Source organism: Rhamphochromis sp. 'chilingali', assembly GCF_963969265.1.
Source record: "Rhamphochromis sp. 'chilingali' genome assembly, chromosome: 8".
NCBI lineage: Eukaryota > Metazoa > Chordata > Actinopteri > Cichliformes > Cichlidae > Rhamphochromis > Rhamphochromis sp. 'chilingali'.
Genome location: NC_137935.1, coordinates 29,506,239 through 29,531,278, shown reverse-complemented (window position 1 = coordinate 29,531,278; position 25,040 = coordinate 29,506,239). Strand labels below are relative to the sequence as shown.

Genomic DNA, 25,040 nt, shown 5'->3' with positions numbered 1-25,040 from the left:
TCACTGCATTGAGGAGGAAGATGCATTATAAACTGAGGCCAATGTTTTAACTGGATACCAGTTAAAGTGTCGTGCTTGCATGTATGATTGACCAGGTGTATGTTTAGTGTACGGAGGTACACTAACCTCACAAGATAGCTAGAAAACAAGTTAAAACATCTACTCCTGCAGCAGCTAATGATAACCATGCGATCATTAAAGCATAACTTTAATGATGCTAAGCGAGAAGTCTACCACTTGGCCAGCCGGGCGCTCGGCTGCTAGTGTTTCATGAGTGGATACAGAGAGAAAGAAAAGAAAAAAGAAAAGTACTGCTGCTATGAAAATTATGCTCTTAACAAATATAATTAATATATAATTAAGTAACTCTTCCAGCCCAAGGAGAAATGCATCATTATAACAAAAACACATCGGCTGTATTCACTTTGCAGGTTTTGCCAAAAATGACACCACAAGTCAAGCTGGCAAGAATGCAGCCGGTGTAGAAACAGATGTGCGTGCAGCCACAATGATCCTAATCAGCAAAACGTGAGTCTTAAAAGTTAAACACATTCTTAAGGAAGATCCTTTTCTGACTTTTTTTAAAAGATGCAGTAAATAAACATCAGTTCAAAAAAGAAATAGAAAAAAAACAAAACCACTGCAGATACAAATAGTTAGTAGAGGAAACACTCTTCCAAGCAGTCGTCCAACCTGTTCTGCTCAAAACAAGGGCGGCTTTTAGCTGGCAGCTAAAACAAGGAACTGACGCAATAAAGATCACTGGGATTAATGAATGTGAGGTGATGACATCAAATCTCTGAGGTCAAACAATCAGGTATTTGACTGATATGTTTATTTTGATGCTACCCTAGTGTGCCGCGAGCATATTTTAGCTTTAGCAGCAGGCTTACACTCAATGAACCCAACTTGGAGTTCATCAAGTTCTACAGTTTCACACTCAAAACAGCAAAAAAAGTCCAGTGCTGTCTGTCATTTAGTCTTCCTGTCATCCCCCCTCTTGTCTGTAACTTCATCTCTCTATCCTCCCCGCCATCCAACTGACCTTCCTGAGTTTTGCTGAGACCATAGATATGGAGAATCAGGAGACAACGCAGAGGAAAAAAACAAAAAAAGACTGACTTGTGCTGGGCTCATTTCCCATAACCCACCCACCCTTGAACCAGCTGTTTCCTCTTACTCCCCCCCCCCCCCCTCTTTTTTTCTGTTTTCTGCATTTCACACAACTTTGTCCTACTTTTAAGTTTCTGTCATTCTCCTCAGTTCCTGCTGCATCATGCCCCTCTTACACTTGTGAGTTTCCTATGTGCTGTGCTGTACTTGGAAATGACTGTGTACAGCAGCGCTACTGTACAATGTCATGTAATGCAACACTGCTACTCTTCCCGAGAACCTGGTGTGGAGGGTCACGCGCGTGCGAGCAAACGCGCACTTGTATTCCTGCGCACAGACACACAGAGAGAGTAATGTAAGCCCCATGCTTTGAAAGGTGGGGGGCTGTGAATGACTCATATACAGCTTCTAAAAATACAGTAGTCCTTTAAAAGTCTCAGCAGTCGATGAACTGTACATAGAAGCTTCTCTTTGACGCTGCAGAGGGTTCACACTGAAGCTTGCGTGTGCTGCTGTAATACTGTACTCAGGCTAGTGCTGGATGAATACAAACGAGTAAAGCCAGTTAGAAGCACAGAATATCATCACCCAGAGGAATCTCACCAGGGTTGCATCGAATGATCAAGAGATTGATTATTTTGTTTAAAAAGAAGAGTTTTTGGAAATAAACAAATAAATAAATAATGAGCATTCACCAGTTCAAGCTTCTCTAATTTGACATTTTACTAAACAAGATTAATGTCCTTGAGCTGTGAACAGTTTTATCTGGACATTTTTCTTGATTTCTGATATTTTATAGACAAAATTTTCAATTCATTAATTAATAGGGCACACTATAGAGTCATTAGGGACATAATTCTTAATTTCTGCACCATCACACACATCTGCTTTGAATCTAATGGGTAAATCTTTGAATCACTTCAAGCCTCTCATTAAATTAGAATGGTCAACTCATGTTATGCAGCTGCCTTTAAGCCGAACTCATTTTAAATGATAAATTAGTAATGTGATATGGCACCGTCAGACCGATAACACTGCAGTCTGTAGGAGTGTATGAGAGAAAGATAAGAAATTGCCAAGACAGTTGAAAATATGCACTTTCAGGCTGATTTAAAGGCCAGCGCTCTACAAACATGAGGACACAGCAAAGGGGGAAATGGAAAGAGGGCAACGAGTTCAGTTAAATTGGGCTCCACAGAGCCAAGTGGACTGTGAAAGATGGGAGGTAAAGAAAGAAGACCCGGTCAGAGCGTGTAGCTGAGAGCAGGGTGGGTCATCTTTTGGCATTAAGCCATCCCAGGCTTTTGGGCTAAAGCAAAGCTGTAGGTACATGTTAGGGCAACAGCCACAGACACAATCATCACTATGTAAGGACCACTCCACATAGTGGGCAGATAGCTGACTGACCCCCTCCTCCAGCCTGTGCCCATATTAGTCACTCCCAGGAGGAGAGTGGGATAAATATAGGGTCTGCTCTGTGGAGGGCAGGTCCTCCTAAGGCTTTAGGAGTTTACAACAGAGACGGATACAGCCCATGAGAAAGGCAGGGAATTAGCTGCTGTGTATGTTTATGTGTGTTCACATGTCTGCAGGTGCACGTGGGCCCTGATGCCTGGAAGCATAAGCCATGAACATGCAGAAAAAAAATGACAGACAGAAGACCAAAGGGAGAAGTTATGTTCGTGTAGTGTCACGGTGAGCTAGCAGACCCACAAACCTCAACGTCCTCATTCAAGTCTGGCTGAAGGCCCGTGTCACACGAAATCTCAAGAGGTTACATGTTTTTGATTGTAATTTTAATCAAAGTGCATTTCCACAAAGTCTGCTCAATGCTAAACAGACTGTTGGACAAACATGGAAACTCAAATAGCAGATGAGGGCCTCTGGAGCAGAAGAGGTCAGGACCGATGAAGAGACAAAATTCGGGTCAAACTAAACATAGACTTTTGTTTTGCTAGTACAGTCGGCTTGCTGCCCTTTTCCCCTGGCTTCTGCAAGCGTGCAATTAAGTACCACAAGTTTCACTACTGTTTCTTTGGTAATCTGATAGACAAAGGTATGAGTGCTGGAAATGAACATACCTGAGTCAGGCACTCGAGGCTATTCTCAGAAGGATCCGGACTACATTTTACACTTACAGTTACAGAAAGAAATCTTTTTTTAATGTGGCCGAGGCAAAATATAGATGAGCAGTGGTTGTACCTGGACACAATTAAGCACTAATAGAAACTTGGCAACAAACAGAATCATCTGTTTTGTCTGATATCAGGCGATTTACTTAAGCTAATTATACAAACTTCGAGAAACCTACTTAACGTTAAAGGCAAATCGCCCACACAGCCCAGGTAAGGACCTATAACCAGGTGCCTGTATCACTGTTCAGCTGATAGTCTCTTCTGCAAACGCTCAAACAAAACATCTTTGTCACGTTTCAGTCCCATCCGTTTGCTTTGGACAATGTGTACAAAACACAAACACGGATAAAAGTGGAGGAGAGGGTTTACCAGTATCTTTTAAAAACTGATGGCACAACAACAGTGTTCCAGGTGTCGTTTATCCTCAGGCAACATTTAAAGTCCAGTGACAGCCTCAAAGCCTGTAATTACGTGCAGAAACCTGGTTAAAAATCAGCATTTGTCTGACATAAACAGACATGTATGTGTGCACACAAACAGAAAAAAATGAAAGCACGTCCCCTGTGTCGTGATAAGGGCTCGAAACCATCTTTGGGCACTACAAAAAACTGCTGATCACAACAAGCCACTAGCATCATGCTGTATTTCAAACAAAGCCAGGAAGTCAGAAAGATTCCCACATCTGCTGCTGTTTACCAGACACGCGACTGCCAGTAAGCACTGTGTGCCTGTCTCAGAGTAACTTCTTCCCATAAACCAACCTTGTGCAAACTCACAGAAAAAAAAGAAAGAAAGAAAAACTATTTCCTTAACGAGTGGGTGCAGCTCTAATAAAAGCTAAACGTTCAGTTTACTCAATAACTTTGCTACACTTTCACGTGTAAACCAACTAAAAAACAATGCAATCAAGACACACACTTTGCCCTTGACTTTCCTGAAAACCATAATAGAGGGCCCGTTCTCATGCGCTCGCTGACTCCATGAAAACAGCCCGACACTGGAACTAAATACAAATTGGTTAATGCTGATTACATAAGCTTTTAATCTAGTTTAAGTAGTTTTGAAGAAGTTTTGCATTGATTTTCTTTTTCCCCCTCTTCCCCAAATTTGTTGAGATTATCTGAGACAGCACCACATGAGTTTAGAAATACTGGAACACAGTAGGCCTTTGATCTGTCCTGAAGAGCAGACTCGTCTTCACCACATGTACAAGTCAGCTAAATCCTTTTACATCTCTCAGGCAAAACCAAGCCTTCACCCAACTTTGCCTTGATGTCTGCAGGCACAGAGAGATAACAGATAAGACCACTGGATGATAAAGTAATCATCCATCACTGACATCTCAACAAAGGGCATTAGTTCTAATACAGAACAGGATATATGGACAGCTTATAAAAAATTCTGATGAGCAGCCAGTTGTGCAGTACTATTATTGGTTTACCAGACACACAACAGTCCTAACTGTTTGGGATTATTTTAAAAGTCACATTCAGATGCTTATTGCTTAAATTAACTGTCAGGATCCAGGTGGATACGGGTCAGTTTGAGTCTTTTCCTTAATAATATTAAGACACATTAAGCCACTGTCCTCAAACATAAAAGTTTAACTTGTCACATATTATAGCCAAAAGTAAAGAAAACAAAAAAATTATTTACAGTTTCTTCTTTCTCCACTTTATTTAACTCATCTTCCTCAAAAGCTCTTATTTCTATTTCAGTCATGATACTAAATACCAACATGCCCCCTGCCACATAAATCTCTTATTATGGCAATCGGGTGACCCCTTCCTTCCCCCCATTTCTCTCCACTAAGTATACCTAAAGAGGAATCCCTTGCTTAATTCCATGTCCACACCTGGAAACAGGTTGGATGATTCACACAGGCTGAAGAGCACTTATGTCTTAGTAAGGTCAAAAAGGGAGTACTGTGATGAGTAAGACCCTGATACGTCACCAGGAAATACATTCATCAACCCTGATATTACAAAACCCACATATTGCATCAATTCACTAGAACACCGAGTATTGTGGTAAATGATAAAATTGCTACAAGATGAAATAATGGTGACAATCTGGTGTGTATTTTAAATCTTTATTAGCACACTCGAGTTTCAGACAGTACGCCCACAGTCTACTTCCACGTTGGAGTTGAGCTGGAGAAATTTGAATGGAGACCCTGTTACTTAACGGCAGCTTTACTCTGTGTCGCAGTCCCACCTACTTATTGTTTTTAGTCTCACTCTCTCTCACACACACACACACACACACACACACTATGTCGTCTAATTGTTTATTCAATACGAAACAGCCCACTGTCACTACTGTTCACAGCATGCCACTCTTGTGCAACTTACAGCTGGTTGATCTCATTTTTTGACACCACCGCGTCGTCGCTGAAGTAGGGTACCATCTTTGCCCCGCAGCAGGAGCAGAAGCTGACCGGCGACGAGCAGTCGGAACCGGCCACCGTGCCGAGGGTCATGCCGTCGAGGGCAGCGCGGAGGGAGCAGAGAGCGGCAGGTGTTTTTAAAGTCCGATGGAGAACTTTTACTCCTCTCCCACAGTCATCGCAAACAGTCTTCCGTGGGAGGATTTTACGGCGCGATTCGACAAAAAGTGAGGAAATATTCCTCTAAATATTTCACACAAAAATAAGACGTTTCCAAATCGTAGTTCTGTTACAATAAATAAGGCAGGAAGATTGAAGCTAGCACGCCGTGTTCCTGCCCCCGTCAGCAGCGTATCACTGTCCAGTATTTCCCCAAGAAAGCAAAAGCCATTTTAAAAGAGGATCACCGCAGCGTTTTCTAAAAACATATTCATCCCTGCCACAAGAGGTAATATCCTTTACCATGTACAGTACTGAGGCGTATGACTTGGGTCAAACTCTTGCTGGAGAAGTCATAGCAGGGAGGAGCTGGAGCCACGTGTTTTTGGGAAATATGGGGAAGCCAATGAGGGCAAGAGGGAAGTGGGACTGACGGCACTAGCAGCACCTCTGCATCGACGCTTTTGAAAGTAAACCAGTTCTCTACTCCGCAGGTTTTTGGCTGCTTTGACTGGCTGAAGATACAGCTTCAGTGTTTGGTTAGAAGTTGGGAATTACTTAATGCCGCATCCATAATAGATTAAACACGGAGTGGTGCATTTAATAAGCCTAGTATGTTAAAGTTGCCAGAGTCAAGTGAGGCCCAGCAGCTGATTAGTTGTCCCGGCACAACAGGGTCAATAGAGGATCTATTCATTAACAAGCTAATGTAATAGAGGGAATAAAACTCGCATGGGCTTTTGGTTCTGCAGTCAGCTCACTGTGAAGACTTGTCTCCTCTCCAAACTTCCCTCCCAACACACAAACCATGTGGCTGGGTTACATAAGGAGCAGATAAATGAGAAACAGGCTGAAGTTATCTGGGCTGAGCTGCTGTAGCAGTGAGCCTGTAGTATCTAGGTAAAGTGGAGCCTGCCTTGTCAAGAAAGTCTGGGTAAGCAGTGACTGTTCCCATGAAGCTGGTCTGAGGGTATAAAGTATCAGCTGAGGTACTCCATGTTGTGAGGTGGGCACAGGCTTAAGGTTTATTTTATAGCCTTTTAAAGTTTTATGTTCAGTTGACGCGCCAGCATGCTGGGTCCTATGTAAGCTGCAAACAATCTGAAAAACAAGGTAAAACCACAGCGCACCCCCCTGCTGCTGCAGTCACACCAACGTGTGCCAAGTGCCTTAAATTCTAAACTAAAACATCTGTAGTAAATGACCTCTACCTCTACACAATGGAGAAGAGTCATACTGTGTTTACAGAGGGCTGGATTTTTGTTTTGAGTGTTTCCAAAGTAGTGCAGTTATCGGTAGGAAGTCTGAAAATAGGGCACTATTAAGAATACTGTTACACAATACACCTTTGGCTAAGCAATCACAAACTTTCCAGCCTGTAGTTCTTACATCCTGTTAAAGCAGAAAACACTGACTAACCTGTAACAGTAGCACCTGGAAACTTTGTTGGATGTACTAGTGAATCTTTAAAAAATGAGAATATTTGGGAAAAGGGGGGGGGGGGGGATTTAATTCAAAAAGGTAAAAGTTCATATATTCTATATTCACTGAACATTAAGTGAAATCTTTGTTTTAAATTTTATGATTATGGCTTATAGATCATGAAAATCTGAAATCCAGTATCTGAAATTAGCCTAATCCAGTTCATTTCAGATTTTGCAGTTAAGTACAAAACTTGTGTAAACATAAAAATAGAAGCTGTTGGTGTACCAGTGTCAGGTACAAAACTGTTGTGCCACTGTTGTTAGATTCACACTGCTGAACTGCATTGACTGTACCATAGTGCGGCACATTATCACTGAGTTGAGAAGACTTTCTGGTAGGGCTGCTCAATTAATCGAATTTTAATCACGATTACGATCTGGGCTTTCAACGATCATTAAAAATGACAGAGCCGATTATTAGCCCCTCCCTCATTTATCCGCGACACCTTAAAGGCCGGTCCGTGAAAATATTGTCGGGCATAAACCGGTCCGTGGCGCAAAAAAGGGTGGAGACCGCTGATTAAGAGGACCCGAGGGAAGCTCGGAAAGCTAAGCAGAAGTTATTTGGAGAGGAGAGAGTGACTGCTGTTGGTTGAAAAGAGAGGTAAAAAAAAAAAAAAAAAAAACTTCAGTGGTGTTGCACACTATTTTATATTATTTTCTAAAGTCATTGTTAACCCTTTAAAGCCGGTCAGAGCAGCACGCTCCGTTTTGTGTAACTATTTTTAAATCCCTGTAGAACCCGAACCGTGTAAGCTAGCGCAATAATTTGTTTTGCATATGAAACCGGAGGAGTTGTACTTACATCTTATGCCATCAGCTTGTCCTCGGTCACGGTTTCCTTCCACATATAGCTTTGCAAAAATTGCATAAAAAGCGCTTGCAGGAACAAAAACATAATATTCCAGAAACACGCTTTGCCGATCCGATCAGCTGTTCGTAACACTTCCCACAGTGAAACAGACGTCAGCGCGAACTGTCTCATGTCCGCCATTTCCTGGCCGAAACCGGAAGTGACGTCATTTTCGCGGAAATGTAGTTTTTTACTTGTAGGCCTTAAAAGCCTATACTGGTCATGTTTGACTTTTCTGAATAGTTTCTGGGATGCTTAGAACTCAAATTGCACTGCTGGAAATAGTTTATTTTGATGCACCTGCTGTTTTCTTTGCAAATTTGCATCATAGGATTGTTTTTTTTGTTTTTCCTGCAGTATATAAAAATTGGTGTATCTCCAAAATAAAACTATGAAGACACTCAAAATAAATTTCCTGTTGTTGTAAACTATTTTTTGCAACTTTTTTGTATTTAAAGTTTTGAGGGATAAACCTCTTAAATTTCTCCAAGTAGAAATATATGTAAAAAAAACAAAACAAAAACGATATAAATTTTTTTGTAGTTTATTGCACTTTTTTGCAATTAATGTAGTTACTATGGACTTAATGCATACATATTATTAAAATATGGGCTATAACAGTTATTTAGCAACTTGAAATGCTCCCACAAATGGCACTACAACATGTAAAAAAAATAATATAAGCTCTGGCGGACTTGGTTCTATAGTAGGTCTTAAAGGGTTAAATAAATATCGTCAAATAATCGCGATCTCAATTTCAGTGAAAATAATCGTGATTATCATTTTTGCCATAATCGAGCAGCCCTACTTTCTGGGCCTATCAGACCAATGTCTGATCCAGCTATCGGACTGGCACATCCGTTCACAAACTATTAGAATATTTTCAAAGCTCAATTCAAAAGGGTTTATAACTTCGATATATATATTTATTTATATACTCAGTATTTATTTGGGTGCCCTTTACCAAGAATTGCTTCAGCAATGCGCTGTGGCATGGAGGTGATAAGCTTATTACACTGCTGAGGCATTACTGAGACCAAGGTTGGCTTGACAGCAGCCTTCAGATCATCTATATTTTGGGGTAAGGTATTTGTCATCTTCCTTTTGGCATCTTAACTTATAGATACTCTGGGGTTCAGGTCAGGTGAGTTAGCTGGTTAATCAACCACAGTAATAACATGGCTATTTTTGGCACTGTGGGCAGGTGCTAAGTCCTCTTCAAAAAGGAAAATGGCAATTCTCTATCAGATGGGAGTACAAAGTGCTCTAAAATCCCCTGGTAGACACCTATATGGGCTATGAAACAACCATGACGACCCCAAATCATCACAGACTGCAGGTTTGACTTGACACATTTTGAATTGTGTGCTTCTCCAGTCTTCTTCCAAAGCGTAAAACCTTGATTTCCAAATGTAATTCAAAATTTATCTCAAAGAGGACCAACACTTCAGTTATTTTTCTCCTTAGCCCAAGTAAGATGATTCTGCTGTTGTCTCTAGTTTAGGAGTAACTTGATATTAAGAATGTGACAATTGTAGCCCGTTTCCTGACTACGCCTGTGCCTAGAAGCTCTTGATGCAATACTAATACCAGCCTCAGTCCACTCCTTGTGACGCTCTCGTAATTTCTTAAATCCAGTCCAAGTTGTTGACTTGGTTTCCAAAATGTCCCAGATTTTTCTAGGAAGGGCTGGAAAAATAGGTCTGACCCACAGATGTCCAACCTCACAACTTATTTAAATGTTCTGATGCTATGCTATGAAATGACACCTTCAGTGGCAAGATTGGGAATAGAATAGAATAGCCTTTATTGTCATTGTACAGAGTACAACGAAATTGGAGTGCCACTCCCTTGGTGCAAGTTTCAATAATAAATATAAATGTAAAATATAAAAAGTACAAAAAAAACAATCGTAAGTACTTGTTACGTTCCCCTGAGGGGTCTAGGCGGTGAGGGGGAAGTAACAAAAGGTGTCCAGGTCAGAAAAAGGAGTCAAGGAGGCAAAAGGGTTAAATTAAAGAGTTTTATTAAAGTAGCTCAACTAAGAGAGACGGACAAGCCGCTATCACCATTTAAGAAAAACAAACAAAACTCAGGCGTTGGTCAATAAAGCAAAGTCAAAAGGAAAGCGCAGCTCACTAGCTGGAAACCACAAACACAGCTCACTAGCTGCAATCACCACAAAACACAGACAGCTCACTAGCTGCAAACACCACACAAAATGGCACTCTGGCCCAGAGCTCACCTTTCCCTGGGCTTAAATACTTTTAATTACTGATGTGAGTCAGCTGTGTTACAGGGAAAGGTGGCACCTCAGGCAGAAGAGGTGGTGGGACACGCCCACACAGGCACCTTCAGGAGGAGGCCCTGCTAGGGCCGTAACACCCCCTCCCATAAATACAAACCCGTGGTTTGTCAAATTATCTCGATAACCAAAATGATTAATCAAGTCCGTAACCATTGCATCACCAAATTGCAGGTTTTCCACCTACCAAACCCCATAGCAACGGTTAGGCATTGTCAGCGGAAGCTGCCAACCCCATCTCAATGGGTTCAAAATACTTACTGAAGGTGGCCCCAGACCCTCAAAACAATGTCTCATGTGATGGCTAGGGCTTTTTTGAGCCATCACATGTGGAGAACACAGGCAGTCAGAAGACCTTTCTGCAACACTTTGCAGACGATTCCTCAAGTCACCGGTACAGGCATGTTTGTTAGCCAGGGTTGCGGGTCTTACTGGTGGTTTTATACACAGCCTGTCCCCCTGCAGGTCATTTTGGGGACCTGGGAAATTGTCAACCAGCGGCCGCTCAGAGTTAATTGATCCCTTACACTGACCACAGGAGCCCCTTAAACAACTATGCCCCAAGTGTGGTCCTTTGCTGGGCCTGACAACCTTGTTAGTTTGAGAACCATGAGTGACTGTTTTCAAATCAGGCCTTCTTCCCTTTCGATACGCTTTCCGCTTAAGTGCCAGTTTCACACAATCAGCAACCACATGGCCAGGCTTGTGGCAGAAGAAACACAGTTTTGCTTTGGAACTTGAAACCACCACTTTTTCAGCCTCGTTAGCTGGCTCCCTCCTAGCTCTCCAAGATGTATTGTAGTGAGAAGGGATGTCACATTCTACAGCATTTGTTTTATGAGTTAGGGTAAACTCATCTGCCAGTATGGCAGCCTGCTGTAAAGTGGAAACCCTCTGTTCACTTAAATAAAGAGCAATACACTCAGGAACAGAGTTTTTAAAATCCTCCACAAGCATGAGCTCACGTAACGACCCCAAACTTTTAACCTGGCTTGCAGAGCACCACCTACCAAAAAGCTTTGCCTTCTCCCGAGCAAAGTCAAGGTAGCACTGACCCTGTGCCAACTCCAAACCTCGAAAGTTCTGCCTATAGGCCTCAGGCACAAGTTCATAGGCTTGGAGGACAGCACGTTTAATCTTTTCATAAACTAGGCTGTCCTGCATAGACAGACCAGAGCAAACTTCCTGAGCTTTACCTGTGAATTTACACAGCAACATCACCCCCCACACGTCTTCAGGCCACTGTAATGCAGTTGCTATGCTTTCAAATACACTGAAGAAGCTCTCAACACTGGATTCACAGAAAACGGGAACCAGGTGGATGTTATTGCCCACAAACGAGCTTCTAGACACCTGTTCACCAACAGATGTAGGCCCAGTGCTCGTCAGCTCCAGCTGATTCAACTGGAACGCCATTTCAGCCTGAAGAAAACCACCACACACACACCTGTGCCAGTTCTCACAGGCTAGCCAACAATTAATGGTAACCGAACAACTTACTCTTCTTGACCAACTTACCTTTTGCTACACACACATTAACAAATACAACCTACCCAGTTCCTAAGCACAACAAACTTTACCTACCTATCTTCTGGAGCGTGCTGGGCTCGAGGCAACTTGAAAGGCAGAACTTGAGCGACCGGAGCCCTGAATTGCCTACCCCCAACAGGGAACTAATCCCCGCCCAGGATTACTCCGAAAATAAAAAAGGCAAAATAACAAAAGAGTGCCCAAAGGAAGAACTTAAAACGAAGCTCAGCTGGACACTCACCTAACTAAACTGGGAAGTTGAACCTCTAAAGGCGAAAAAAAACCCCAAGATAATCAAAAACCAATTCCAACTCAAAACTCCCTTTTCAACGATCCCGGACGAGCCCCCACTTGTTACGTTCCCCTGAGGGGTCTAGGCGGTGAGGGGGAAGTAACAAAAGGTGTCCAGGTCAGAAAAAGGAGTCAAGGAGGCAAAAGGGTTAAATTAAAGAGTTTTATTAAAGTAGCTCAACTAAGAGAGACGGACAAGCCGCTATCACCATTTAAGAAAAACAAACAAAACTCAGGCGTTGGTCAATAAAGCAAAGTCAAAAGGAAAGCGCAGCTCACTAGCTGGAAACCACAAACACAGCTCACTAGCTGCAATCACCACAAAACACAGACAGCTCACTAGCTGCAAACACCACAAAACACACACAGCTCACTAGCTGCAAACACCACAAAACACACACAGCTCACTAGCTGCAAACACCACACAAAATGGCACTCTGGCCCAGAGCTCACCTTTCCCTGGGCTTAAATACTTTTAATTACTGATGTGAGTCAGCTGTGTTACAGGGAAAGGTGGCACCTCAGGCAGAAGAGGTGGTGGGACACGCCCACACAGGCACCTTCAGGAGGAGGCCCTGCTAGGGCCGTAACAGTACTCAAACAATAGTATGTACAATATATACAGGATAGCAGCATTAATATAATGACAGTATGAATAGCAGCATAATATAATGACAGTGACGGTATGGAATAGGTTCAATTGTTTTTGTGCTTATTTACTACGGTGATAGCTCTGGGAAAGAAGCTATCCCTGAATCTGTTTGTCCTGGTTTTATGTGACCTGTACCGTCGGCCTGACGGTAATAGTTCAAACAGTTGGTTGCTGGGGTGAGAGTGGTCCTTGATGATATTGCCAGCTCTGCTGAGGTACCGAGAGTTTGCAGTGACCTCCAGGCTGGGCAGAGAGCAGCCAGTGATCTTCTGGGCTGTGTTGATGACCCTCTGCAGTACTTTCCTGTCTGCAGCTGAGCATGTTGTTATGCCGTACGTTAGGATGCTCTCTATGGTGGCTCTGTAAAATGTCACCAGCAGCCTCTCCTCCAGGTTGTTCCTCCTGAGCACTCTCAGAAAGTGGAGACGCTGCGGGGCCTTTTTAACCACCGCTGTAGTATTTGCAGTCCAGGAGAGGTCATCAGATATCTGCACGCCCAGAAACCTCATGGAGTGTACCCTCTCCACACAGCTCCCGTGAATGTAAAGTGGGGCCGGGTCTGCTCTGCCCTTCCTGAAGTCCAAGATAAGTTCTTTAGTTTTCGTGGTGTTCAGTTGGAGGTTGTTAACTGAACACCACTCAGTCAGTCTGTTGACCTCATCTCTGTAGTCCGACTCATCCCCCCTTGAGATGAGTCCAACCACTGTGGTGTCATCCGCGAACTTTATGATGGTGTTTGAGAGATGGGTAGGGGAGCAGTCGGATGTGTAGAGCGTAAACAGGAGGGGACTCAAAACACATCCTTGTGGAGACCCGGTGCTGAGTGTGATGGTGCTGGACCGGTGGGGGCCGAGTCTGACAGACTGTGGTCTATTGGATCAAGGACTTCCTGACAAGAGGCAGATGGGGGTGGAGAGTCCCAGGTGAGACAGTTTCTGGACCAGGATCTCCGGGATGATATGATTGAATGCTGAGCTGAAGTCCAGAAAGAGCATTCTCACATAGCTTCCTCGGTGCTCCAGGTGACTCAGCGCAGTGTGGAGCGCTATGGTGATAGCGTCCTCAGTGGAACGATTTGTCCTGTAGGCAAATTGGTGGGGGTCCAGAGTGGGAGGCAGACCGGCCCTGATGTGCTGACAGACCAGTCTCTCAAAGCACTTCATCACTACAGGCGTAAGTGCAACAGGCCTGTAGTCATTTGGGCTGGCCACAGCTGTCTTCTTGGCGATGGGGATGATGGTGGAAGTTTTGAGGCAGGGCGGGACGGTGTTTGATGACAAGGAAAGGTTGAAGATTTTAGTGAAGACTCCGGTCAGTTCGTCAGCACATGCTCTGAGAACCTTTCCATGTATTCCATCAGGACCTGCCGCCTTCCTGGGATTCACTGACCTTAGAACACACCTCACTTGGTGCTCCCTAAGTGTTAGTGTGCCTGTGCTGGGGGCGGGTGGAAGTGGTGTGGCAGCTGAGGGCTTGGTCGTCTCAAAGCGGGCGAAGAAACGGTTTAGATCCTCAGCCAGTGAGGCATCAGTCCTAGATGTTGCCTGGTTATTGCTTCTGTAGTTGGTAATGTGATTGATCCCCTGCCACATTTTTCTGGGGTCGTTGTCAGCAAAGTGATCTTCAATCCTCCTCCTATAGGCAGCCTTAGCTTTCCTGCTACAGCATCGGGAGCTGGGATGTTGTGGCTGATTGGTGTATGTTCTAGGTCCGCGAACAATTTAATGAGCTAGAGTTGCTCTCCTTAAACTGTGTGCCATTTTATTATCCCCTTCTCTGAAATGATTATGACATGTTATTGTCATTGTTTTATGAAGTACTCTTACTTATCTTATAAAAAATCTCCAAAAACAAACGTATAATCGTACTTTTGCAAGTAGTGAATGACTGTTAATAAAGCTGAACTCATGACAGTGAATGTAAACTTATGTCATAATAAGTGAGCTAAAATAAAACTACAACCCTAATTTGCATAGATCCAACGGCAATGCTACAACGCAGGGAAACAGACAACAAACCAGTTGCCAGAGTGTGTACGTGCCGATAACTCTGATTAAATCACATATGAAACAAACACACCAGCACTCCAGTCCTCAAACTATACTTTGCTTCACCTACGTGTCCCACTGACTGCTCTTGCATCACAGGGCAGGTTGTGTGCTCAAGTGCTCTTGTCATGTGGTTCTGTTTAGTGTCATCAAATTTACCAGCACCCAGTGGAAACCTATTTGTCTCTGGGATGGTAACCTGAGACCATGCTGTGGTGTTTAGTTGAGATGTGAACAAGTTGCACAACTGTTTCCCAGCTACGTCTTCCTTTATCACTTAAAAGGGAATTTCAAGTTGAAAACAAACTGAAGAACATCATGACCTACAATGCCTAAAGTTCAAATGTTTGCTGAAGACTTAGCCCAGTCAGCTGTACAAGCGCTTAGCTTTGGAGAAATGGCTCTAAAGCTCTGAACAGTCATATAAGAAAGACAAATAAGGCTCTATTAGCAAAAGATATTGAACAGTAAACCAAAAGTATACTTTAGATAAGGACAAGCTGAAAATAGGTGTGTAAGTGAAGTTAGCCCAGAACGTATTTCTGCAAATATAACTGCAAAACTGTTATATCTGTATTGTTATATCTTGCATTACTCAGTGACATATGTTATGTATGTTATATATTTAAACTTGTCAGAAAAAGTAAGGGAATGTGTGTTTGGTTGATTGTTTCTTAGTTGTAACAATGCGTCTTGGCAATAAATTTTATACCAGTGGAAAGCTTGTTATTTCCTTTAAATAATGCCACATTTGTAAGAAAATGCATTTGTGGGTTGAGGAGCAGAGTTCAGTGTGTGGGTTAAGTTGATGAAAAACTTGCCAAATCTTCTCAGCCAATGCTAAACAGCTTACTCTGCCATAGACTCTTGTGTGGTGTCATTTATTGAATTGGATGAAGTCTGAATAAACAAGACATATTGCCAATTTAACAATTTATTCAATTATCAAACAGGGGCCTCAATAACATGTGGAAGAGCCATACAGATCCACAACAACCTGGTTCCTCATCTCATGTTGGTTACCAACTTGGGTCACTGCTGTGGGATGTTATAACATTTGTCAACCAGTATCTGTCGCAAGTCAGACAGTGTGGTTGTGTTGGTCACTCTGGCACGAACAGTACACCCAATTGGCAATTGTTGTCATCTTGGATAATAGAGTTCAGTCCGAGACCAGATCAAGTTTTTCATGGGCACAACTCACATACTCAACTCTGCTGCTCAACCTACAAATGCATTTTCTTTACAAATAGGGCACCGATTAAGGGAAAAGAAGCAGACTTTCCAACAGTATAAATGAGCCTGATTTTGCCCGATGTTTCTTCTTGTTAAAAGGGAGCTTTTCCTTCTCACTGTTGCTTAGTGCTTGCTCATAGTGGGTGGTTTGATTGTTGGTGTTCTCGCTCTATTATTGTTTGGTCTTTACCAGACAATATAGACTGCCTTGAGAAGACTGTTGTGATTTGACACTATATAAATAAAACTGAATTGAAATTAAAATCAAATTAAATATGTTGCACACAATGACTGTAACCCTTGGCTCTTCTGTGGAATTAACTGCATGCTGTTTGTGGATTTCCACTGTTTCCAACTGTTACATCACAGATTTTTTTCCACTGAGGTTATGGCTAATCCAGTATGAATTTCTTTCCCGAGAATTAGTTTCTCTTAATGAATAAGTCACAAAATATAGTTTTCAAAAAGAAAACTTACCAGGACCCGAATAGTTTTCCTGTTGTTCCAGTGACTCTAATATTTCCAATTTGCAATTGCATAATTCAGCTAAATTACAAAACTTGCATTGATGAACCATGATTTCCATTTTCTGCATTATAAAATTGTCAGATATTGTGCATGAAATGCTTATTGTCCCACAAGGCAGAACTTCCATGGGCGAAATACTGGAAGTACAAACTGTGCACTGCAGTTTCTTAGTGGCGGTGGGAACACATACGCCCATGTAGTCACTAATCAAGCACTCAATGTTTAAACAGCAGGTGTGCTGTAGAAAGACAGAAGGCAGGTGCAGGGTATAAATGACATATAACAGCTTATAAACTTGTTTCCACATGAGAAGTTGGTGTTTAAAGAGCATGCCGTTGGCTTGGTGTTGATTACTGCACCTCGCCCTTCTCATTCTAAGAGCAGGCCTGATGAACCTGCTCTGCTTGTGTGCACCTGTTTCAGAGTTCTCTATAAATCTACAACATGAACAGGCAACAAAAGAGTTATACAACGCAAGGGATTTCAATGGTCAAGGCAGCATTAATTATAAACAATACAATTTTGGAGAAACCTATTGTGCCACTCCTCCTCCATTAAAGGCCGTGATTATTTTAACATGCATTACCACAGCAAGGCTCTGTAGTACTTATGCCTGTGTGCTAAACTGGCCTTTCTGCGCTCCCGGCCTGTTGCCCAGTAATATAATAGATAATATTTTCAATTACATGTAAATCATTTCCAAATCACTCTATTGTACTTTTATTTACATTTGATGAAGCAGTCTACCCTTTTTTCTTTTTGGAGCTGTACTGCAAACAAACAGCCAACACGGCAATACAATGACCCGTTTTGCACTCAGTAAAAAGGAAATGTTGTACAGCATGGACACAATAGACAGACAAGGTCAGGAGGAGGGCTGCTAAACAACAGGTCCTTTCTTCACACAAGCTTTTCTCATCCTCGGCCTGCTTTCTCACTACAGTAGATACAATACATTGACACAGAGCTAACTAAGGTGGCATTTTTGCTGATACATTGTGGCACTTTGTGAACAGCAAACCAAATAGGCAGGAGAAGGAGAAGTGATTGCGGGTATGCCTTTGTGGTTTAAAGGAACGAATCCAGCTTGTGCACCTTAGCATTTTGTGGGACAGCTACAAGATTAGACAAGATTAATGAAGCAGGAAACATCCAAGTTAATATCCCTATCCCATATCAATCTCTGTGCTGAACAGTACACAACACTGTAATGGATAATGTTGTAGAACAGGGTTAAAGTGAACAAATATTAAACCATTAAATGCAGGGATCTTTAAAAACTAATTTGACCAAACACTGAGTTACTCACATATCCCTGCAAATGATCTCTTTTGTGCAGCAGCCACAGTAAAACACATTTACCAACATTTATTCGAGCACTAACAGATTTACTTAGAGGAAAGAAAAAAAAAAAAAGAGGAAAAAAAGCCAAATGATGGCTTTGGGTAGGAAAATAAAGACAGTTTTTCTAACACTGTCCTTGACAGTCAGTGTCAGTCCTGAGGCAACAGTGTGTGGCAGAGATTCATTATTGCACTGCAGCAGTTATCCTTCATTGGTGTGGTGCAATGGGCAGAGATAGCTGTTTGCATCTGTCTGTGTGAAAAAGATGTTGACTGAGAGAGAAAGAGAATATGAGAGTGAGAGATACAGTGTGGGAGTCGGTATACAGCGAAAAGGAGAAGACAAAAACTCTGGAGAAGCACAAGAAAACGATGATGGAGAGAAAAATATTACTGCAGTACAAAAGGCCAAAGCCTTCCTCAGTTTGAACGGCTCCAGTGCAATGTTACTGGCCCATGCGGCTGTGTGAAGGCATACGTGGGTTGGGGAGTGCACAGTTAATTGGACCTCTGCTCTTGGTTAATACACATTGGGCGTCCCTTAGCAAGGTCCTTGGCTGCACCCGCATAAATGTGTGTGTGCACGCTCATCAATGCCTATGACTTCACCTCTGCTTTGAGGTATTACCTAACAAATAATCGGGACCACATGTCCTCGCGGTCACTATCGGGGTGTGTTTACTGTAGGAATGATGTCACCGTTTTTCAGCTTTCAAATATATCTGACAACCCCCCCACCCCCTTTTTTTGCATGTTCCACATTTGGATGAATTCCACTCTGTTCCAAGTTCGCATTATACATGCCCAACGCCAAATATTTTTTAATTTTTTTTTATATTTTTTTATATTGGGCCTGACAAAGTGTTTGTCTATGAGCAAGTTGCGGTGCAATCCAGATGTAGTGCGGCACGTACACAACTATGTTCAAAGGGTTTTAAATAAACATTCATCTAGTCAGAGTTAGCATCTGAATAAATGTCACTCCACCAGAATGAACCAAGATGGTAAATGATGGATGCAGTTTGGGGTTCAGTATGCCCAAGGACACTTGGACACATGGACTGTAGGAGCCAGGGATCGTTCCACCAACGCTCCGACTGGCAGACCACCTGAGCTCTACCAACTGAGCTCAGTCTCCCGTCCTAGTAATAAATAGGCCCGACTGTGCTTAGCATCCTTAGATTAACTTGAATGAAATCATAGTGATTCTGGGCCATGGTCAAAGTGCAAAAATAAAGAAAGAGAAAATAGAGAAGTGGAGAAGCTCAGGCTCACTGGACTGCTTCTTAGCACTGCTATTCAAAGATGAGGAAACACTAACACGGACTGGCAGGCAGGTAGTGTTTTGTTGTTTTCTTTTTTCCTCCTGTGACACGACTCCTGCAGAAATCTGTCATTATCTGGCATTTCTGTCATGCCTCCAAACAGGACAATCAGACCAGCCCTTTAATCTGCACTGACTGAACTGTCTGTCTCAGGCTGAGCTCAACACAGCTGGACTATATATGTGGAGTTTAGCTGCACTGCATCTTTACCTGCTGAATTACACAGTAACTACAGCAGTGACAAGAGGCAACGTAAAAATATGAGTTACACCTGATAAAAGCTTGACACAGAAAGTTAAACGACAAAGACATGCTACTTAGATTGCACTTCAAAGTTTAGATTAGTCTACAAAAGCCCTTTACAAAGTCCATTAAAGACGGAAAGGCTGCACATGCTTTGATGTTCCACTTCCTCTTTAATGACTGTGCACTAGTGTCTCAGAATGTAACGCAGGGAGAACATTTGAAGTGAGTGCGGTATCTTTGCGTAGCCTTCCCCACAATGGAGAGAAAATGTCTGTGTTGAATGGCAGCTAGTAGCAAGCCAGACACAAACATAACAAAGTGCAAGCTTTCAGGCTCTCCTCGCTAAAGAGAATTTCATTTCAATTATGAACAGGGCCTTGGCCCAGGTTGCAGGATAATGACAGAGCCACCCGAGTCATGGAAACAAAAAAACAATAACAGCTGTGACGTCCTCGTCTTTTATGAAGACACAGATGCACACGTCAAAAGCAAATCAGCTAGACCACAACCCTCGGGCAGAAAGCCTCAAATTAACCGCAGCCTGCAATATGACAGGGACGGCCAAATATTGATATAAAGTTCTCACAAAGCCGCCATTTGTTTACGCCAAACAGAAAGGAACTATTTTTGCCATATCAAAACGCTCTGTGTTACACAATGTAAATATATAAGTAACTTCCAAATTTAGAATGAACGACTTGTTGTCTTAGCAGCTTACTGTTCGCTGTTTAAAGCAGAGGAAATTTGGCACTACAATGCAGGGACCGTGTGCGAGGAACATTTAGGAATAAACAGGAACACATTTTCATCCGATTCCAATTGATACATTTCCTTTGATTATGCTGTGACTAGAAAGATACAGCAACTTTTTCTAATGCTCTTACACATGGGAATTCTGGTCTTTGAATAGTGTTGCCTTAAAATAATGACAACAACAACAAAAACAATAATAATAATAATGTGACAGCTATATTAATGTCTTATAAACTGACAACATAAAATGTGCTTAAGCACTTAGAGGTAAAATTGAATAATACTGATGTACAGTCTCCCCCTAGTGGTCTGAGATGCAGTTTGCGTGGATCCTGCTAATGGCAGCATTTGAAAGTAAAGGGTTGTTTAAGGAAACAAGAAACATAAGACAGAGGGGTGGTCTCACCTCCTGAGATGGAAGCGACGGTCATCCTCGCCACTGCCCGACTCCTGCAGAGGCAAACAATATTGTTAAAGAAAGCAGAATATTTATTTAACTCTTTCATCACCTTTTTCTGACAAGAGATGCTTGTATTTCAGGAAGAACAAAGATTATTTCACAACCAATGGGAGTGCGTCACATTTTATTAACTGTACATTATAGGAGCACTACAGTGGGTGGCAGTGAGGGCTTCCATGTAAAGCTCTTCATCTATGACTTCACTCACAAGACAGGGCCACTACTTCAAGTGAGGCTCAGAGCAGAGACCAGGGATAAAGGCCGAAACACACTGAGTGACCATGCCCCCGATACTCCCCACACCCTCGGGTGCTCTCTTCCCAAAACGCATGCAGTCATCCTCCCCCACCACTGGAACCAGCACAGTTTGCCGCACGCACATGCACGTGTTTTTAATCCCAGCCTTTTTTCAGTAATCCCTCACAAACTGAGGGAACTTTCTCTTTGGCATCAATCTGTCAATCCTGGGCCACTACCCAGGCCAATACAGACATGCAGTGTGCACAGACACGCCCAGACCGAACGATAATAAGATGTTACTTCAAGATTGATAATGGAAGATGGTGACAGGTGGGTAAGAGAAGGAAGAGCAGGCGGCTGCAGGCCAGAGCATTGTCATTTTCTTCTTGGTGTCCACAACCACAGATGCGATTAAGCCTAAAGAAGCATCTGGCTGAATGGTGCTCTCTACATCAACAGCTTATCGGCCTGCCTCCAAGGCAAAAATATTGTTTCTTGGGTGAAAAAGGAGTGCGCAGATGCATACTGCACGTACACACACACCTCTGACACAATGGCTTGCTCAGCAGATTTCAAAGGCAAATGTGAAACCAGGGCTCCCACCGCAAAGCAAGCCCACATATTCCTGATTAGTGTAGACGCTGCGTATTTGTGTTTAAAACAACATAAGGTAAGAAGGAGGCTACGTGCGGATCTCTGTGGTTATCGTTCCTTTGCATGGATGTGTAGGGAGTGGTTGCATAGCCAATGAGAATTGGGAATTCATAGTGCTGCTAGGCAGATTACTGTGTACTGCCACAGTGGGGAGGCTATTCCCTGCTGGGATGTGTGGAAGTAATGCTTTCTGTATTACCACAGGGTCAATCTTAAACCTTTATTTGATCCTGTGTGGATCAGACGTTTAGAGGGCAAGCATACAGGGAAATATTCTAACTATTATGGTGCGGTGGCATCCAAGCTGCAAGCCTCATGGCTGCTGAGTTCCTTCATAGGAGTTTTATTGCCAGTTCTCTCCCCATACAATGCTGCCCCTTTTCTCAGGTTTCTGCCCTCTCAGCAGCACACATCTCACAAGAGTCCTCACAAGGCTACTTCCCATCAGAAGCAGGTCTCATGACAAGCAGCTGGTAGCCTCAGCCTGCGACTCTTTTGCTGCCTGGTCATAAATTCACTAACAGCAATAAGTCGTGTGAACCATCTGTTTGGTTCAGCAAAGGCTGGACTTTATTAGGGCGTCCAAACTCTGCCAAGCAGCATCCCATGCAAATGTTAGTAACCATTAATAATAAGCCTAAAGATGCTTTTAAATCATTTTGTCTTGATGACAAATTTCCCCACCAGCATCAGCACCGGGATGTTTACTGACCATATATTTACTCCTGATCTATTCAAAAGAATTTGCACAGCTGTCCATGTGATTCTCCACCAGGCTGCACATTTTCTTCAATCGCATGTAAACTCTGCAACGCATTGTGATAATCAGAAGTCCTTGTCGGTATTTGTCTTCTTTTCTTTCTCAGAAAACAGCCTACCAGAGCAGTCAACATCTGTCCTCACAAACAGTACTTTGCACAAGGCATAGGTCTTATCTACTGCAGCCACGCCGTCACCCTGCACTCAAGCGCTTGAAGCCAGACGCTGGAAACCTCAGGCTTGTCAGAGGGGATAAGAGGACTGCCTTCCTGCCGGCTCTGACATGCCTGCCACACTAACCCGCTTCCCGGCCCCTTACTGTCTGTCACTCTACTAACCAGTGATCCGTTGAAGCTGTCTTGTTCTCCGGACTGCAATCCTATCCTACGTTTTACACCACAGAATACACAAACATAATGATGACTTTTACAAACACTTCAAACTGATTAAAAAAAACATCTGTCTGTTTGTCTGTCTATCTATGTATGTATGTTGTGTTTTTGTAGTTCAGTTGATCTGAGACGACTTTGGGTTCTCCGGGAGGAAGTGAGTTAGCAAACATAAGCTCTACCTGCTAGCTTTGTTCCTGCTAGTTTCAAAGAAAGAAAAAAAAAACAACTTTTCACATTTAATATGAAGCTGGGATAGTGGCCTGTGTTTGGCTAAATAGCTTAAAACTCAAACCTCCATCTCTTCATCTCAAAGTAAGAGCTTCCTTTAGGCTTACAGTATGGGGCTAGCGGCTAGTAAAGTTAGCCACCCATGTAGGTTGAGTACAAACTGGGCTAACGGTAGGCTCACCGTGTCACACCAGCCGAAAGTGAGGCAAAACGTCAAACCAGTTTACAGATACTCACAGACACGCAGGGGCTGGAGGTAGTGCTCGGTGTCGGAGACCGCTGGACAGTAACCAGTGCCATCCCGACTGCAGCTGCTCAGACCTCGGTCACCTCGGAGAGTGAAACGACGGGATACCGGACATTATTTTGGGCAGACACTACAGTGCACCGTGCTCCCGAGGTTATTTCAACGGAGGTTGCTTAGTTGCACCGCTTGTGTCAAGTCGCAAACAATAATGAAAGTTTTGTAACATTTAGTTTTTCAAACGAAAAGTTGTATCCAGAAACTTATAGCAACTGAGGAAAAACAAACACAGCATTTGGCTATTTACTGGAGAGCCGACAGCTGAGGGTGCACTCCTAAGACGTCGAATTACTAATGTGATATTTTTTTGATAAGAGTATTTTTAGATACCAATTAATTCGCCCCTCTTCAAAGAGTCTAATTTTGTCTACTTTTATTTTGACAGGAGATTTCTAAATTTCCTACAGAGGCATGCCCAACATCTGTGCACTTTACACGTCAGCATCCCTCGCCGGTGCTATGCGCATGCGTCCTGTTAAACAGCTGTCAAACGGGCTACTGGCTGGTTGATAAATACACTTCAATTTATCCTAAGGTCACTAAAAAACGATAATTTACACTGAATTAAAAAAAAAAAAAGTATAAATATGGTCAAGTTTAATATATTCACCTAAAATACAAATACTCTTACCTAATCAGTAGAGTTTAGTATCTAGTAAGGCATTGTATTGTCACATATTTAATCGTCTGTGCTCATCTGCTCCTATGGGTTCTGCTCCAGAGGACCTGACCTTACTCTCCGTGCTTACACAATTTTTCTCCTGTCACACTACATACCTCCTGCGAGAGAGAGTGCAAAACCGAGGGAGGCACATTTATGAAGGATGATGGTGAAAGGAGGGTGAGCTCAGAAAGACAGGTTACAGAAGGAGCACAGATGTGTGAGAAATTAAAACTAACATAAAGTGTCAGAAGATAACAGCTTCAGTGCTTCTTGGAATTGTTGTTACACATTTCTGAATTTCAGCAGAAGGATACCTGGGAACACAAATTTAGACAACCCATTCGGATTTTACTCACTCGCAGTGGATGTGCAGGCGTGGAGCAGGTGTTGGTATTAGACAGGGGGAGGCCTGGGTGGATGGGTAGCTGTGTGGGTGTGAAGCTGAGGTCTCTGTGAGGACAGGAGGCTCATTCGGATTCACTTCATTGCATTATTTGGGTCATCGCTTCCTCTACTTCACCCTCGTCTCATACTCCCCTCCTCTGTCCTTTCTCCTCCTTTCTTTTCCCCAATCATCCAATTATATTGACTTCAGAAGCACAGGAGAAAGAGACAAAAAAGGCCTTAAAATAACCAAGAAGCTTGGGGGGAAATGTGGTTGATGAGCAGAAAAGGAAATTAGTTAAAATGCTAAGAGGATGAAAGAAAATGGAAAGTGGATATAAAAAGCAGAGAAAACATAATTGAAATGATTGCAAATAAAGAAGTGACAAAGTGACTGATGACTTCTGCTTCTCACATCCCCCCATCTTCATAGTCAGCCCTGCAGTGTTGGGTGTAGCCCATTAGGCTTTACACATATTGTTTGTGTGTGTGTGTGTGTGTGTGTGTGTGTGTGTGTGTGTGTGTGTGTGTGTGTGTGTGTGTGTGTGTGTGTGTGTGTGTGTGT

General features: G+C 42.8%; 1 protein-coding gene across 2 annotated transcripts in view; it reads right to left on the bottom strand.

Moving 5' to 3' along the window:
* ssh2a (slingshot protein phosphatase 2a) overlaps positions 1–23,548 on the bottom strand; it is a 33,903-nt gene extending 10,355 nt beyond the window's left edge. Inside the window, exons 1-2 of one of the 2 annotated variants that reach the window (XM_080888858.1) lie at positions 23,361–23,548; positions 20,797–20,840 (exon numbers count right to left, since the gene is read on the bottom strand). In XM_080888858.1, the coding sequence (XP_080744984.1) occupies positions 20,797–20,840; positions 23,361–23,423 (107 nt within the window). In that variant the 5' untranslated portion in view covers positions 23,424–23,548. Of the gene's footprint in view, positions 1–5,602; positions 6,141–20,796; positions 20,841–23,360 lie in introns of those variants that run through there. The other variant, XM_080888857.1, reaches the window with a different exon arrangement.
* Positions 23,549–25,040: the final 1,492 nt, after the last annotated feature.